The sequence below is a fragment of the Lutra lutra genome, chromosome 11 (genome assembly GCF_902655055.1).
Source record: "Lutra lutra chromosome 11, mLutLut1.2, whole genome shotgun sequence".
Taxonomy (NCBI): Eukaryota; Metazoa; Chordata; class Mammalia; order Carnivora; family Mustelidae; genus Lutra; species Lutra lutra.
In genome coordinates this window covers 102,097,929-102,114,584 of record NC_062288.1, presented here as the reverse complement: position 1 = coordinate 102,114,584, position 16,656 = coordinate 102,097,929, and the positions used below count along the sequence as shown (strand labels likewise).

Genomic DNA, 16,656 nt, shown 5'->3' with positions numbered 1-16,656 from the left:
AAAAGCTTCCTCGACTAAGAATAAGAGTACCAGATCTTCAGAAAGGAAAGGGTAATTTGACTACCAGGTGATGCACTTTTGCCTGTTATGGCACGTAGGTGTGGCTAACATGGTTTCCAAAGAAAACGCTATGATAGGGTTCTGATACGTGCAACTGGGGACCAGACAGCTACATTCTTACCAAATTTCTGCATTCAATACAGACTCCCCCATTCGTTCCTGTTTGGAAAACAAGATTTTGCTTCTTGCTTATTAAGAAGAAAATATCAATGTTTGCCTATAAATAGCAATTCAAATCAGACTTCAAACTTGACAAATATAACCATGACAGTCTTAGCCGCAGGTTACAGTGTGTTTTCTCTTTGGGGGTTAATGTACACCTACCCCCTCATTTCTAGCACCTACAGTGAACAGGGAATCCTAGTAACTTAAACAGATCCTGGCTTAGTAAGTCCCCAGAGAGAAAAAGTAGAAATAAAATATTATAGAGTACCAAAGGTAATTTTGGGTGAGATTCTTCCTCCTTGTATGAGTATAGGTTTGATTTTTCAGAATCTCAGGTTTCTCTTAACCACATATTTAAAAAGGACTAGTCATATATTTTCTTTTATTTTTATTTTTTTTTAAAGATTTTATTTATTTGACAGAGATCACAAGTGGGCAGAGAGGCAAGCAGAGAGAGAGAGGAGGAAGCAGGCTCCCTGCAGAGCAGAGAGCCCGATGTGGGACTCGATCCCAGGACCCCGAGATCATGACCTGAGCCGAAGGCAGAGGCTCAACCGACTGAGCCACCCAGGTGCCCCTAGTCATATATTTTCATTGAAGTGTATATGATGCTTCTTTGGGAGATGAGAAAGGCAGTTTTCCATCTGGTTCTGGGATTTTTTAAAAAATATTTTATTTATTTATTTGACAGACAGAGATCACAAGTAGGCAGAGAGGCAGGCAGAGAGAGAGGAAGCAGGCTCCCAGCTGAGCAGACAGCCTGATGCGGGGCTCGATCCCAAGACCCTGGGATCATGACCTGAGCCAAAGGCAGAGGCTTCAACTGAGACACCCAGGCACTCCAACAATGTAGCTTTTAGTCCTCATAGTCGCCCCATGTGATAGATACTTCTGAAGTCACATCCTGTGTGGTTAGTGGAGTAACCCTTTCACTAAAAAAGTCTATTTACTATGTTAAGGTTATAAGATTTAATATTAATGTGGAATGGAGGACATCCAATAGGCCTGCAGCAACACTTTCAATTTCTCCATCTGTTGCTTCACTACCTCCAAAGACCTAATGACTATCTTAGAGGCAGAATGGTTTGAATGCATAGACATCTATCAATGGACTTCCATTTTCTTCTTCCTTTGATCCAAGCAAGTAGTTCTAAAACATAAATGCATGTAAGAATTGCTGTACAGAGTTGCATCAAACCATTTTTACTGTAGTTTATATGTTAGGAGCAATTTAAGAGATGTTTTTGAGTATTTAAGCTGATTTTGAGTATAAATGATTTTTGCCTAATATGTTGGCTTTAGGCTGAATCATCTGCAGGGAAATGACACAGGACCGAGAGATTCAGGCTAGAGAGAAAAGAAGAGTTGAGAGAAGAGAAGGAAGAGACTTCTAGGTAAGGTGAGAGAGTGCCTATCAGGATAATGGACAATCTGAGGTCGAGGGAGGTGGGAAGGAAGCAAGGCCAGGAGGAATGAATGCCAGATACTGTGGTGAAAGTAATTTATCTGTGCGGTCTCAATTATTATAGTAACCCTTTGAATATGGAAACTAAAGTGATGGGTGTTCAAATGACTTGCCTGGTGCCACAAAGATGGCAGATGGTAGAGCCAACATCCAAACCCAGGTCTTTCTCACTCTAATGTTCAAGGTCTTCCTACCATTGCTGGCTTCCTTATAGGTTAGGACCCCTGAAGTCAGTCAGAAAGAACTCTCGGGAATGGAGATATGTTGGGTTGGGATGACCTAAAGCTTGGGGCAAGATTCCTGTAAGGCCGTGTAGGGAAATAATCTTCATTCCTCATGGAGAACAGACAGGCTCACCTGGTATGGATAATTTAGGAAACTGAACAGAATTTTACAAAAATAGCTGCACCCTTGCCTATTCATGATTTCTTTCCTTCTGAAAACATAGAAGAGGCATCCAGACAGTGGGCTCTCATGTACACAGCAAGTGTGTAACACGTGGTGGTGTCCTTCAGGTGCTAACTTCTCTGGTCCCCTGGAAATATAATTTTAGAGTCCCAGTAAAAGACATTGTAAACCCAGAAGCCAGACCTTAATTAGGCTGAAAACTGTAATCACTCTACAAAAAATCATGTCCCCCAACTTTGAGGACCTGCTAGCAGCTTTAGAAGAAATAGCCATAGGCTACAAGGACAACAGTGGAGATGTGTAGCTAATTCTGCCATGCTCGTTGGCAGCAGGAGAAGGCAGAACACTAGAGAAATACAAGAACCAATAAAGAAGGGGTGCGTGGGTGGCTCAGTGGGTTGAAGCCTCTGCCTTCGGTCAGGTCACGGTCTCAGGGTCCTGGGATCTAGCCCTGCATCGGGCTCTCTGCTCAGCGAGGAACCTGCTTCCTCCTCTCTCTCTGCCTGCCTCTCTGCCTACTTGTAATCTCTATCAAATAAATAAATAAAATCTTAAAAAAAAAAAGAACCACTAAAGAAGTCAGGGAGTGCCGCAGACACTCATCAAAAAGAAGGGGCTCCATTGGCTTTGTAGGCTCATGAACACTACTAGCTAAGGGTGTAAAGTGAATTTCACTGTAATAGAACAAAGGCTGTCCATGCAGTAAAACTGGATATTAGAATAGCTAAGAACTACTTTGCATTCACAACTAACACCATATACTGCGATAATTTTACATAGCCAGTGGCTTTACTCAAAGAAAATAAATGTGATATGAAATTTATATAAATATGTAAGTCCATTTTCTAGGATCCATCAGCGAATTATCAAATAGGAAATAAATAAAGAGTTTATGATGAAGGAAAAAGAATTAATGTATGGAAAATCTATAACTTCATAAAACTACACACACACACACACACACACACACACACACAAGTACCAGTAAAACATGGGCTCTCTCTGTATTATTTCTTATAATTCCAGTTGAATCTACAATTATATGAATAAATTTTTCTATTTAGAAAAGTCTACAGCCTCAATAGTAATTAAGTGAATGCAAATCAAAACAAAATTAAGTTCTGGTTATATAACATGGATGCTAGAGCAAATGAAAAATGTTGGTAGGGCCTCCTGGCTGGCTCCTGATCTTGGGGTTGTGAGTTCAAGCCCCATGTTGGGTGTAGAGATTAATTAAAAATAAAATATTTTGCGGGCACCTGGGTGGCTCAGATGGGTAAGCGTCTGCCTTTGGCTCAGGTCATGATCCCCAGCTCCTGGATTGAGTCCCATGTTGGGCTCCCAGGTCAGCTGGGAGTCTGCTTCTCCCCCTGCTTGTGCTCTCTCTGTCTCTGTATCTCTCTCAAGTGAATTTTTAAAAATCTAAAAAAAAAATTATATATATATATTATTTATTTAAAGATTATTTATTTATTCATTTGGCAGACAGAGATCACAAGTAGGCAAAGAGCCAGGCAGAGAGGGTGGGGGAAGCAGGCTCCCCGCTGAGCAGAGAGCCGGATGCGGGGCTCGATCCCAGTACTGGAGATCATGACCTGAGCCGAAGGCAGAGGCTTAACTCACTGAGCCACCCAGGTGTCCCTCAAATATAATTTTTAAATGTTTCAAAAAAGATGGGAGACATGTTACCCTCTTACATTGTTAATAACATTGCAAGTCAGTTCAATCAGTTCTGAAACAATCAGAGTTTAGCATTTTCTATAGTTAGAATTTTATACAGGTCATTGTGTAGTTCTTTTTCCTTGGATTTTTAAATTTTGAAAATCCTGCATGCTTCTTTTAATATGGGTAAGAAAGGGAAGATAAAGGAGTAATGAGAACTCTCCAAACTTAACACACATTTTTCTGTAAATTTAAAACTGATCAAAATAAGCCTATTAATTAAAAAAGAAAGAGGGATGCCTGGGTGGCTCAGTCGTTCGAGTATCTACCTTCAGCTCAGGTCATGATCCCGGGATCCTGGGATAGAGTCCTGCTCCGCGGGGAGCCTGCTTCTCTTCCTCGTCATGCCACTCCCTCTGCTTGTGCTCTCTCCCTCTCTGACAAATAAATAAATAAAATCTTTAAAAAAAGGAAAAGAAAAAAGAAAAAAAAAGAAGGCGAAATACACGAAAAGTTATTAAACTGTATGCTTTAAATCGGGGAATTGTTTGGTATATTAATTACATCCCAATAAAGCTGCTTTCTTTAAAAAGTAAAAGAAAATGAAGTATGTATTTTGTAGTTCCTAAAGCAACCACACAAAAAAATAAAAAGATATAGTGAAAATTATAATAAGTGAATTAAAATGTAATACTAAAACAGGTTCAAATAACCCAGAAAAGGGAACAGAGAAATGAAAAACAGAGAGGAAAAGCAGATGATTAATAATAAAATGATAGATGTAAATCCAGATCTACCAATAACTACACTTTTTGTAAATGACTTACATATAAAATAAAAGAGACTATCAGAGTAGTTGAGCAGATTGCTAGCAGCTCTATTGTATAAGAGTGGGAATTCTAAGCTTTGGGCTCCTCATCTGTGACACAAACCCATCACAGGTGTAGTGCACACCTGGTCACCCCATATCATTCCCATGGGACTTGGGAAATGACGTGAACTTAAAGCTCATGCTACTTATGACCCACGAGCCTTGTGTTTTGCCAAAATGAATGAAACTATGGCAGGTGGATCTGTTAGCTTGTTTGAGGGGTGGCATTTCAGACGCTCCACAGTTTTTTACTGTGAGGTTTAGGGCAGGAATGCAAGGCTGGTTCAATGCTCAGAAATCAATCCTTCTAATCGACCATATTAATCGCTTAAGGGAGAAAAACTACACAATAATAGAAATTTATGCATTAAAAGCATTGGGCAACGAAAGATCCCACTCACAATACACAAACCCAGCAAACTAGGAATAGAAGAGAACGTCCTCAACCTGCGAAGACGTATCTACAAAAACCTACAGTTAAATATCAGCTCGGCCTGTGTCCAAGGTAGACCAGAAGTGCCCTCGCTGAAGCAGGGCCGGGTTGGGCGGATAGATTCCCAGCCTCCCGGGCCCTGGCCCCTGGCGGGAGGATTGGGCAGATCCGCACACTCTCAGAGTGCCCGGCACCACAGACTCCGCATTTGCCTACGGCGGGGACCGACTCCCTGACCCCGTTGGCTGGCTTAGGTCCCTCACAGTGATCCTGCCCTCGCCTGGGGTCCGCTTCGGGGAGGAACCAATCCCCGCACCCCCTTTCCGTCCAGGGCTCAGTGAAGAGCGAGTCTCCTCCCTACTTGCAGCTCACTCTGCACGTCCACCTCTCCGTCTCCCTCTCTCCAGCGCCTTTTAGCGCGTCTGGGTCTCGGTCCTCGTTGTTTGGAGACCCCCGGCAGAGCGAGATGACCTGCCACCCACGGTGCCACAGCCGCTGCGGCCAGCTCTGCCCATGCGGCTCACGCGGACGACTTTGTCTCCTCCGACCCGCAGGGGGCGCTGTGGGCGGGGATCAGGCTCGAGTCCCAGCGTGCACCGCGCGGGGGCTGGGCCTGCGGGGCTGGGCGGGGCAGGAGGCCGCGCGCGGAAGTGGGTGCTGTGGGGCCGCCTAGGGTCTCGGCGTCTGTCTGGCGGAGGACTTGGCGGGGTCTCCAGGGGCAATGGCGCAGCCGGGTCCGGTAAGCGGGGTCGTGGAGGGTGCGGGCCGTATCGAAATTCGTCCCGTTCGCGGTCTGGAGGGGGGTCCCGAGCCGGGGAGTGAGGTAGCGGGGGACTGTCCGTGACCCAGGACTGAGCTCCTAGATCGCGGCCGGCGAAGGCGCGGTGGAGGTGCCGGAGTTGCTCTGCTTTGGGGCCGGAAGAGAGGGGCCGAGTGGAGAAATCCAGGGTCTTACCGGTCGTCCCCTCAGGTCACCCGTCTTTTCCCGCCGTGTGTCGGGGCTCTTTGCACGTCGGGGTTTTTCTCGGGCTCTTGTTCCGTGCTCTGCTGGTGGAGGTAGCCTCTGCGGCTACGTCTGTATAAACGGATGAAAAAAGTTGCGGGAAGGAAGAGTGGGCATGAGAGGACCTGCAGACTGGTGGCTCTAGGAGAGGCGAGAAAATGTGAAACCAGTGGGGCTGTTAATGGAAAATGTGAACACTGGTTTTAGAGTTTAAAACGCATATCCTGAGCTTAATCTATGAAACTGTTAAGTTCAATTAAGTATAGTCTGCCTACCTATGCAAGTTTTCCTTCTACCCTTCCTGAAATTTCTTATCTAATAATCTTACTAATGTAATGCATTTTCTTCCCTTCTGCTTCTCACCCCTTCCCGCAACAGGTGCGGGATACAGGGAACCTTTCTGGACTAGTATCTTTGCAACTTCCTATGAGTCTGTAATTATTTCAAAATAAAAAGTTTTTTAAAAGTCTTGCATAGCAGTAATTGCTTGTTGCTAAGTAAAGGATTCCCCTCTAGAGGGTACACGTCCTCAAAGGTCTGCTAGTCATTCATTCACTCTGTGGGTCCCGTGGACTTCTGTGACCCCTCTATTACATCGTTCATGGCACCAACCAGAGCGAAGGAGACTTTAGCGTAGTTTCCTCTTGTCTGTTAAAGACACCGACATCGAAAGACAGTAGCTTGAACATGAAAACGTATGCATGTATTGTTTGTGATTCCAGGTAACAATGACATTTGATGATGTGGCCTTATACTTTTCGGAGCAAGAGTGGGAGATCCTGGAGAAGTGGCAGAAGGAAATGTATCAGCAAGTGATGAAGACCAATTATGAGACTCTTGATTCCCTGGGTAAGATGGCTTCAAAGGAATCATTTTTGGGGAAGCTGCCTGCTCTCAATAGGCTTTCTGTTCTGTATGAGCTGTTGCTGGATGAACGTGATTCTTTGCCTATTTTACACTCGGAATATGTCATTAGCTTCTATTACGGCCTGGGAATATTTAACTTGTCCCTTTTTAATCTAGTGGCATCTGCACTCCTCAGTCTTATTAATTCTGCAGTTTCTTTCATCCAAACACTCCCTTGTTTCTCCCACAGTTAGAATTACTAAATAATGTAACCATCTCTCTCTCTTTTTAAGTGTACTCTTTTATTTTTTTTAACTGATACTTTGATGCCTACTTATGTTGCCTAGATATGATGAATTTTCTATCCTCATAAGAACTGGGAAAATAGCTCTCTGGTAGAGGGAGAAAGAGCAGTGGGATGGGACATATAGGTATCCCTAGAGAAATACTGAGGGGGCAGATTTGAAGAGAAATTTGTGGAGATTTATACCTTGCTCTTTATCCAGCTTGCTCTAATTCATTCATGTATCATTAAAACCATTTCTACTGTTTTCACTTTAATAGGTGATCTCAGTATAACCTGTAGCATTCTCTCCCTCCTTTGGGGTTTATAACCTCTTCCATCTGAGACACAAAGGACAAGATGAGTCAATTGTGTGAAATCAGGGGGAAGAGAATTTAAGCAGAGGAAGGACTAGTGCAGAAATTTGAGGGTTGGAATATATGTGGTCAGTGTGTGGTGGGAGCCACAGGGAGGCTCCTGGAGCACATGTGTAGAAGGCTAGGAGAAGGGGACAGTGGTATACCAAATGAGGAAGGGGCCTCTAGGATTTTATTCTAGACAAAGGGAAGGTAAGATGATGAGAGGATTTACACAGCAGTAATATGTCAACATTTGTTTAAATGTTGAGTAATTTGAGTAATTAACTCAAGTTAATTACTTGAGTTGCTATGTGGAGAATGAAAGGCAGTGCACAGCAATGAAAAGAAAGACACCAGGGGCGCCTGGGTGGCTCAGTGGGTTAAAGCCTGTGCCTTCGGCTCAGGTCATAATACCAGGGTCCTGGGATTGAGCCCCGCTTGGGCTCTCTGCTCAGCAGGGAGCCTACTTCCTCCTCTCTCTCTGCCTGCCTCTCTGCCTACTTGTGATCTCTGTCTGTCAGCTAAATAAATAAAATCTTAAAAAAAAAAAAGTGTTTAGTGATTGGTCTCCCTCCCTGACCCCCTGTGATTTTGCTTTTTATTTTTCTCATAATGATCATTTATTTGTTAATGGTTTCTGCCTTGATCTGTTGGCCTTTTAAAAATCATCGCTCTTCACTTCTCTTTCCTTTAATTTTGTGAAATATTGCAGAGGACATCTAAGCTAAACAGTTTCGCTTAGGCTAAAATTTATTGTCATTCACGTAATTTCAAGGGTTTTGATCTTTTTAACCTAACTTTGATGATGTATTACTGGAATCAAACTTAACTGTGAAAATCACTTTTAGTAAAGGACTCAGGTAGACCCAGACTGAGTCTGCGTGTACTCTCCCTGCAGGTGGCATATTCTCCAAGCCGAATTTGATCACCTGGATAGAACAAGGGAGAATGCTGTTAATCAGAGACCGGGGACCCTTGGAGAAAAACATGACACTTAGCCCTTCTACTGATGAGCAGCAGGACTTGCAGAAGACTGGAAAGTTGCTGTATTTTGGTGAGTATGATGGATTTAGGGTCATGACTCATTTCATTTTCCTGAATCTTTCTGGGTAGGCAGCTGGACATAGTGACTAAGAAACATTGTTTTGGTGGAGAATATTAGGTTTTTTTACTTAAGTGGGAAACAAACACAAGAATGTATTACTTTTTATAAAGAGGGACGTTGTGTATGTTTCATTCAAATAAAAGAAAAAAATTACGACCCTGGAAAGAAGTACCCGTAAAAGAGCAAGTAAAGGACACACTTGCCGAGCCCTGAGGAACAACCACCTTCTCCATCACATCGTTGTGTCCATTTGAATATAGAGAAATGGAAAACTCTCCAATTTGGTATAATGTATTATTTTTTATTATGCACAGTTTTAGAACTTGGGTTTTTTTTTTTAAGTTCCTTTTGAAGGATTCCTTTTTTAATTCCTTGTAAGAAAAACATTGGAAATACTTTATAACACTTTAAATGCTTAAGGGAATATGTCATTTTTTAGACTATGCTAATTTTTTTTTTTTTTAAGATTTTATTTATTTATTTGACAGAGAGAGATCACAAGTAGACAAAGAGGCAGGCAGAGAGGGAGAGAGGGAAGCAGGCTCCCTGCTGAGCAAAGAGCCCGATGCGGGACTCGATCCCAGGACCCTGAGATCATGACCTGAGCCGAAGGCAGTGGCTTAACCCACTGAGCCACCCAGGCGCCCAGACTATGCTAATGTTTTATTAAATGGAGACCTTCTAAGTCCCTGGTAGTCAAGGGATTCTCTTGAAGAGAAGGGGATTTGAACCCAGGAAATGTATGATGAGGTCCATCAAAAGAATAAAAGAATGCCCGAGGACGTTATTTCATTGCCACCGTCTCTTATTTCATTCATCTAACGAGTATATAGTCCCTACCATGTTCATAGGACTGTCAGTTATTACTTAGGCTGGGTGGGACAGAGAGATATACGTATCTGTATGTATATTCTGTAGGAGTTTACTGTCTTCCTGACTTGACGTTAAGTGGCAGTTAAATTAGTCGATTCTGTTGAACTGTTGGACTAGTCCTCTATGAAATAGGACTGTATACAAGTTAATAAAATAAGTGGCAGTGATAGTAGAGTTAAAGGGATTTAGGGGAGAATGAGTGGAGTAGAAATAGCAGTTTCCCAAGAGGACTTCTAAGGAATTAGGATTTAAAAAACAATGTATAGATTCGGTCAGACAGAGAAGATCAGCAAGGATGATACATGAGCTGAGACTCAGAGGTGGGAACAAGTGCATTGTATTTAGAAAACGTATAGCCGAATGTTATTCTTGGGATGGTATGGGACATGGAGACAGGGAAACATAAAGTAATGTCAGATTATCTGAGGCTAGGAAAGCCGAGGCAGAAGTTTGACTTCATTCTATAGAAAGGTAGGACCTAGAAAGTTTTCTGAGTACCAAAGAATGAACAACTTTAGTGGCTGTCCCTAAAAACTAATGTTCCCTTCGTGCCAAGTGGCACTCGTCCAATAATCAGAACTGCTCCTCTGCCTGGAATAAGTAGTAAAGTGGTAAGAAATAGAGGAGTCAAGGAGGTAGGGAAGAATGATCTAGACGTCACCTGTGGAGTGCTTGCTAAATGACATCACCCAGTTGGAAGCATTACCTATGTTGTTGTTAAGATGACCACAGAGCATAATCAGAGTCCTTTTCAGGGGGCAGGCCCACCCTTCCTGACAGGTGGATTTTCCTCCTGTGTTGAGAGACTTAAAAAAGAAGAGCCCCAGGACTCAGTTCAACAGGTGGGAGAAAAAGCAGTTCTGAAATATATACAGGCTGCAGTTGTTCTCTCTGGTTTTTGTGGATGAAAATAAGGTGCCAGCTCGTTAGCTCTCTGATTCTTGTCATCGTGGCTTTTCCCTTGGGAACAGCACTGACTGTGCTCATATTAATACCTTTCTGATAACGAGGTGTTCCTTGAAAAAGGAAATTATTTCTATAGTGTTCTTTGTAAATTTAATCACTTGCCATTTGACATTCCTAAAAAAGATGCTTTCTGTGAGCATTTCTTCCAGAAAGCTTTTCCTGAAATCTGTGGTAGAAGGGGCAAGAATATGACCCAAAGCCTTATTTCACAAATTTTAGGAAATAGAATGGTCCTATTCTCAGACTTTTTATTTTCTCTCAACTTCTGCTTACCCTCTGAGGGTCATCCATAAGCTCACAAGATATAGTTCCCTGGTTTTTCCCCCCCCACATGAAGCCATTTCTTAACACATAATGGAAGGATTTGCATATCACAGTTAACCTTAAATGTAATTTACTTGTGAAGGCAGATGCACAGTCATCAATCAATGAGATTCCTTTTCCCGTGCTGTGAGAGATGTGAAGACAATTCTTGAGGCCACCAGTTAACCCAGGGACATTACTGGTAAGGGCGGGTCTTCTTTTTTTCTCTCCAGGTGACCAAGGAACTCTCGGGGCAAAAGAGGAGGAAGGCCATTTAAATGGTCTAAAGCAGGGTTCATGTGCTACCTTAACAGGGCAGGAAAGAAAGATCTTATCAGATCAAAGAGCTGCGTTACAGCATCCAAGTCTCCAAGAAATAAGGATTGTACATAAAAACCTCGACCTCGGAGCATCTGGTCAGGATAAGAACAATCCAGGGCATAACCTGACAGGTACTCCAGACCACCTGGAAGTTCCACCAGGACCAAGATTTTATTCCTGCTTTGTCTGTGGAAAGGTCTTTCAGCTAAAGAGGGACTTGGTAAAGCACAAAAGAAGCCACTCTAAGAGCCAGCCCTGTAAATACTCAAAGTACAAAAACAAATCCAGAGGGAACCCCGAGCTCAGGTGGCACCGGATGATCCCACGTAAGAAGCCGCGTTTCCAGTGTGGCAGGTGCGAGAAGAGCTACTGTCTCAGATGCAGCCTGGTCACTCACCACCGGGTCGTTCACTCGGGGCTGCAGCGCTATCCATGCCCCGAGTGTGACAAGACCTTCCGGTGTGAAGCCACTTTGAAGAAGCATCTGCGTTTGCACAAAAGGGAGAAGCCATTTTCCTGTGAGCAGTGTGGCAAGGGTTTCATCCAGCGATGCAAGCTCAAGGAGCACTGCAGGATGCACACCGGGGAGAAGCCTTTCCAGTGTCCAGAGTGCCACAGAAGCTTCCGCCTGCAGAGGAGTTTGAAGGCCCATCTTTGCCAACACAACGAGAAGAAGCCCTTCCATTGTCCCGAATGTGGCAGAAGCTTCTCCCGGAAGGCTGCCCTGAAGGCCCACCAGAGAACGCACAGTGGAGAGAAGCCGTTCTCTTGTGACGAGTGTGGTAGGAAGTTCACACACAAGACGAAACTCACTGAACATATCAGAGTCCACACCGGAGAGAAGCCCTTCCAGTGTCCCGAGTGTAAGAAAAGTTTTCGCCTGAAGAGAAGCCTAAAAGCCCATCTGTTTCAGCACAGTGGGAAGAAGCCCTTCCAGTGTCCCGAGTGTGACCGGAGCTTCTCTTGGAAGAATGCCATGAAGGCCCATCAGCGTTTACATAGTGAGGAGAAGCCATTCTCCTGTGGCGAGTGTGGCAAGAGGTTTACCCGGCCCTCTAAGCTCACTCGCCACGGCAGAGTCCACAGCAGGCAAAAGGAATTCTCCTGTGGTGAGTGCAAAAAGACCTTTCCTCGGCAGTCGAGGCTCACGGAGCACCTCAAAGTCCACACCAGAGAAAAGCCCTTCTCCTGTCCTGAGTGCCCCCGGAGCTTTAGCCGACACTCGCACCTCGCTGAGCACATGAGACTTCACAGTGGGGAGGACCCTTTCCAGTGTCCCGAGTGTGACAAGAGCTTCTTCTGGAAGGCCTCCATGAAATTCCACCAGCGGATACACAGGGGCGAGAAGCCCTTTGCTTGTGGTGAGTGCGGTAAGACCTACACTCAGCAGTCTCAGCTCACGGAACACAAGAGAATCCACAGTGGAGAGAAACCCTTCCAGTGTCCTGAGTGCCACAAAAGTTTCCGTCTCAAAGGAAATTTGAAAAGCCATCTGCTCCAGCACAGTGACAAAAAGCCATTCTCCTGCGTTAAATGTGGCAAAAGTTTCACTCAGCAGTACAGGCTTACCGAACACATTCGAGTCCATAGTGGGGAGAAGCCCTTCCAGTGTCCCGAGTGTGACAAGAGCTACTGCATAAGGGGAAGCTTGAAGGTCCATTTGCATACGCATAGTGGAGAGAAGCCCTTCAGGTGCTCGGAATGTGGCAAGGGGTTCCTCCAGAAGAGAAGTCTGAAGACCCATCTGCACCATCACAGAGGGGAGAGGCCTTTTTCTTGTGATGAATGTGGAAGGAGCTTTACGTACATGGGGGCACTGAACACCCATGTTGCAGTACACGCCAAGGAGGAGCCCTTCAGTGTCTAGGTCAGGCGGTGCAGAAAGGAGGCGACAGCTTTCAGGTGGAACTAGCAGCTCGTGGGTCCACAGCATGTGCTGGATGAGGAATTCACAACGTGTGGGCCTCACATACGCTGGCCAGCTGCACAGCAGGCAGGGTGTGATGGTTGCTTGACAGAGACTCCCGATAGTCCAGACATCTCTGCTCTGTAATCCCCATGGGCAAGGCCTGCCAGTCAGGGAAGGAGCATTTTCTTTCCGCTTCCTGTTCCCAGGCCTCCTTACTTAAATTTGTGTTGAGATTTTCAGTGTTCTCATAGTGAATTTTCATTTTCTCCCGCGTGGTGAGAGAGCATCTGTGTTTCGGCAGGATTTCTCTCTATTGCCAAAAATAAATGTCATCTCCCATCTCCTTTGTTAACAGTGGCGAACATACCTGTCATTTCCCCTCTGGATTAATTTAAATCACCTAAAAGTCCACAATTGCAAGCCACAGAGTCTTGTATCTAACCCCTCTGCATTTTCAATAGTGTATGTCAATTCGCCAAGAAACAGACTTGCCTTAATATTGGAGTCTCTTAGGTAAATACCAAAGGGAAAAATACTGCCAGTCCAGGACATCTCTCCATTTTTTTGTTCTGTGGCTTAATCTATCATAAGGTGATTTTCCATCCTGTTCTAGCAAACCTTTGTCTGTCTTTTGGACTGTCTTTTAATATCATTCCTACAAAAATGTATAGATTAGCTTCCTTAGGGAATCCTTGGGGCCTATGTAAATTTTCCATTTTTGTAGTACATGGTGGTCGTGGATTACCTGAATCGGCCGGAACCAAGGGCACCCCACAAATCAGCATTTATACAAAAAGGAGAGATGCCACCTCCAGTTGGTCCATCCTTGTAGGTGCAAGTATCTCGTGAATCAGTGGTGCCTTTGTGCAAAGAAAAAGACACTTTCCCTAACCCATGCCAGGGCGTGTGTGGGCTGGATGTCAACCTTGGCTGGCCTCTTCACCAGCGTACCTCAGGACAACTCTATGCCTGCCTGGGGGACATGTTGAAAATACAGGCCCTGCGGACCCTCCCCAGATGTACTGAGTGACAGTCTTTTCAAGTGAAGTTGTTTGAAAAGTTTCAGAACATGTGATGTAGTGAGTGGCGAAACTGGAAGAAGGAAGGCTCTGTTTGAAAGCATTTTAGTCATCCTGTGAAGTTAAGGTTAGGCCTTTTCCTTTAAGCCTTTTCTCTCCTCTGTTTTGTATTAAAGCTGCTCATAATGAAAGTTTCTTACCTTATGGATGTATTAGCTCAGGCTATAACAAAATGCTACAGACTGGGGGGCTTAAACCACAGAGACCTATTTTCTTACAGTTCTGAAGGCTAGAAGTCCAAGATCAAGGTGCCAGCAGGGTTCTGATGAGAACTGGCTTCCCAGGTCCTCATATGGCTTTTTCTTTGGGTACAGGCAAATCTCAGGTGTTCCTTCCTCTTATTAGGAGGACACCAATCCTATTGGATTAGGGCCTCTTAGCCTTAACTAATTGATATTGGAGAACCTAATGATGTGCACTAGACCTGAACAAAGTGAATGAGGAGGCACAGAGATTAGGAGTGCTGTGCTTTCCTAAATGGGAAAAAAATACCAAGAATGGTGAAGAAGCACCCCCTCCCCCCAAAAAACCCTCAAACTAACAGCTAGCTCTGTGTGTCTGCCCATCTCTCTTCTGAGCCACAGCTTGGGTAGTGATGTCATGATTTCTATCTTAGGTGCTGATGACTTTCAAGTCTACAGGTCCATATCCATAGTTGACCTTCCTCCTGGGTATTTCTGACTTCCATAGGCATCTCGCACACAAATGCCCAGGATAGGACTCCTCGTCCGTATCAGCCCTCTGCACCTCCTCGTATACTCTCTTGTGTTTCCCACCTCCAAAGTCACACTAACTAGTTCCCAGATCTGATAATGATCTAGGTTTTCCTACACCCAACCTGTCTCCTAAGTTCCTCCCAAACGCCCTCCTTTATCTCTACCATCACCCCTAACTGAAGCCAACTTTTAAAAAAATTGTTTAGTGTTAAAAAAAAAAATTGTTTAGTGTTTATATTAACAGTTTTTTCGGGTAGTGCATTCATCCCCCTAGTAACAGGTTGGTTTTCCTAAAATGCAACTCAAATGTTATTCTCCAAATAATATTTTTAGAAGTTTGTGATTTTATTATAAATGCAAACTCTAACATGACATTAGGAAAAAACCTCCAAGCTAACCCAGACCTGCCTTTTCAGCTGAAGCTCGTTACCTCTTCACCATGTGAACTTCACTCTTACCCAACGACTGCTCTCTCTCCCAAGTGCATCCTGTCCTCATAACTGCTCCCTCATCTTCCTAACTCCTTTCTCCAGCATTCAGTCTCAACACCAGAAACATTTGGGATATGTGCACAGTGTCAGCACATCCTCTAAACTCCTTTCTCTAATAGCACTCTTCACATCCACCTGTAACCTGCCTGCTTCCCTCGTACTCCCTCGTACACTGAACCCCTGCCAGGGCTGGAATTTGATCTCGTTTTGCATTTTCTCCATCCAGATCAAGCCGTTCTGTGGCATAATACTTAGATCTATATATACTACACCCACTAACACAGGGCGGGGTGGGGTGAAGGAGCACCAAACCACGTAGGACTTGATTATGGACTTGAGGGTTCTAGGGAATCAGGTAGACACAACTACAAAGCAGCTAGCAGGAATAGTTGGATGTGCACATGTTCTCACATATACACAGAAACTCTACCAACCCCCTTCTGAATGATCTTGTAGACTAATTTCAGAACCCATAAAGAGATCTAAGTTTAAGTGGCCCAACAAGACAAAATCAGAAGATGAATTCACTCCATATAAATTTAAGTAATAGAGAATTCTGGAAGATACCTTAAAATCAGTACACTTCATTCACCAAAATATAAATGGATTCTAACATTTAAAAATACTAGTAAATAAAAAGTGAAGAAGTGATATACAAACAAGTGGATATGAAAAAGAGCCTTGGAAATGAGAAGGTAAAGTTACTGACTCACCTGAGACCCTGAATAGAGCAAGCTTTAGGAATCTACCCAGAATGAATTAGAGAGAGAAATGTGAAAAAGTATGAAAGCAGTGAAGATACACAGAGAATTGAGAGCTTCTGATCCATAACTAACAGTTCCAGAAGGAAAAAAAATAATAATAATAAAGGGGAGTGGCTGAGTAGCAATACCTGAAAATGGCGGAGAGGTTTCCAAAGTTATCAACTGAGAAGTGCACTTCCATTTCATAGGAGGATGGTAAAAATTAATCCATACCCGTAGTGATGGTGAAACTAGCTTCAGGAATAAGGAGAAAAATCAGGGCATTTGGGTGCCTCAGTGAGTTAGGTATCTGTCTTCAGCTGAGGTCATGATCTCAGGATCCTGGGATCAAGCCCCAAGTCAGGCTCCCTGCTCAGCAGGGAGTCTGCTCCTTCCCCCTGTTCATGCTTGCTCTCTTGCTCTCTCTCAAATAAATAAATCTTTGAAAAGAATAAAGAAAAACATGAAGGGCATGGAGAATTGGGGGGATTATAGGTATGTTTATTATCGTGATTCTGAGGATGTTTCGTGAACTTACACATATGGCAAAACTTAGCAAATTACAAGTTTTAAATATATGCAGTACATGGTATAT

General features: G+C 43.9%; 1 protein-coding gene across 1 annotated transcript; it reads left to right on the top strand.

The window, feature by feature from the left end:
* The first annotated feature begins 5,679 nt into the window (after positions 1-5,679).
* On the top strand, positions 5,680-15,728 carry ZNF425 (zinc finger protein 425). The gene is made up of 4 exons (XM_047694845.1): positions 5,680-5,803; positions 6,790-6,916; positions 8,454-8,609; positions 11,036-15,728. The coding sequence occupies exons 1-4, from the start codon at positions 5,786-5,788 to the stop codon at positions 12,988-12,990; spliced, it is 2,256 nt and encodes a 751-aa protein (XP_047550801.1). The 5' UTR covers positions 5,680-5,785; the 3' UTR covers positions 12,991-15,728.
* Positions 15,729-16,656: the final 928 nt, after the last annotated feature.

Coding starts and splice junctions, on each gene's coding strand:
- ZNF425 (XM_047694845.1), top strand. Junction 6,917..8,453: donor TGAGACTCTTGATTCCCTGG/GTAAGATGGCTT, acceptor CTCTCCCTGCAG/GTGGCATATTCTCCAAGCCG. Junction 8,610..11,035: donor TGGAAAGTTGCTGTATTTTG/GTGAGTATGATG, acceptor TTTTCTCTCCAG/GTGACCAAGGAACTCTCGGG.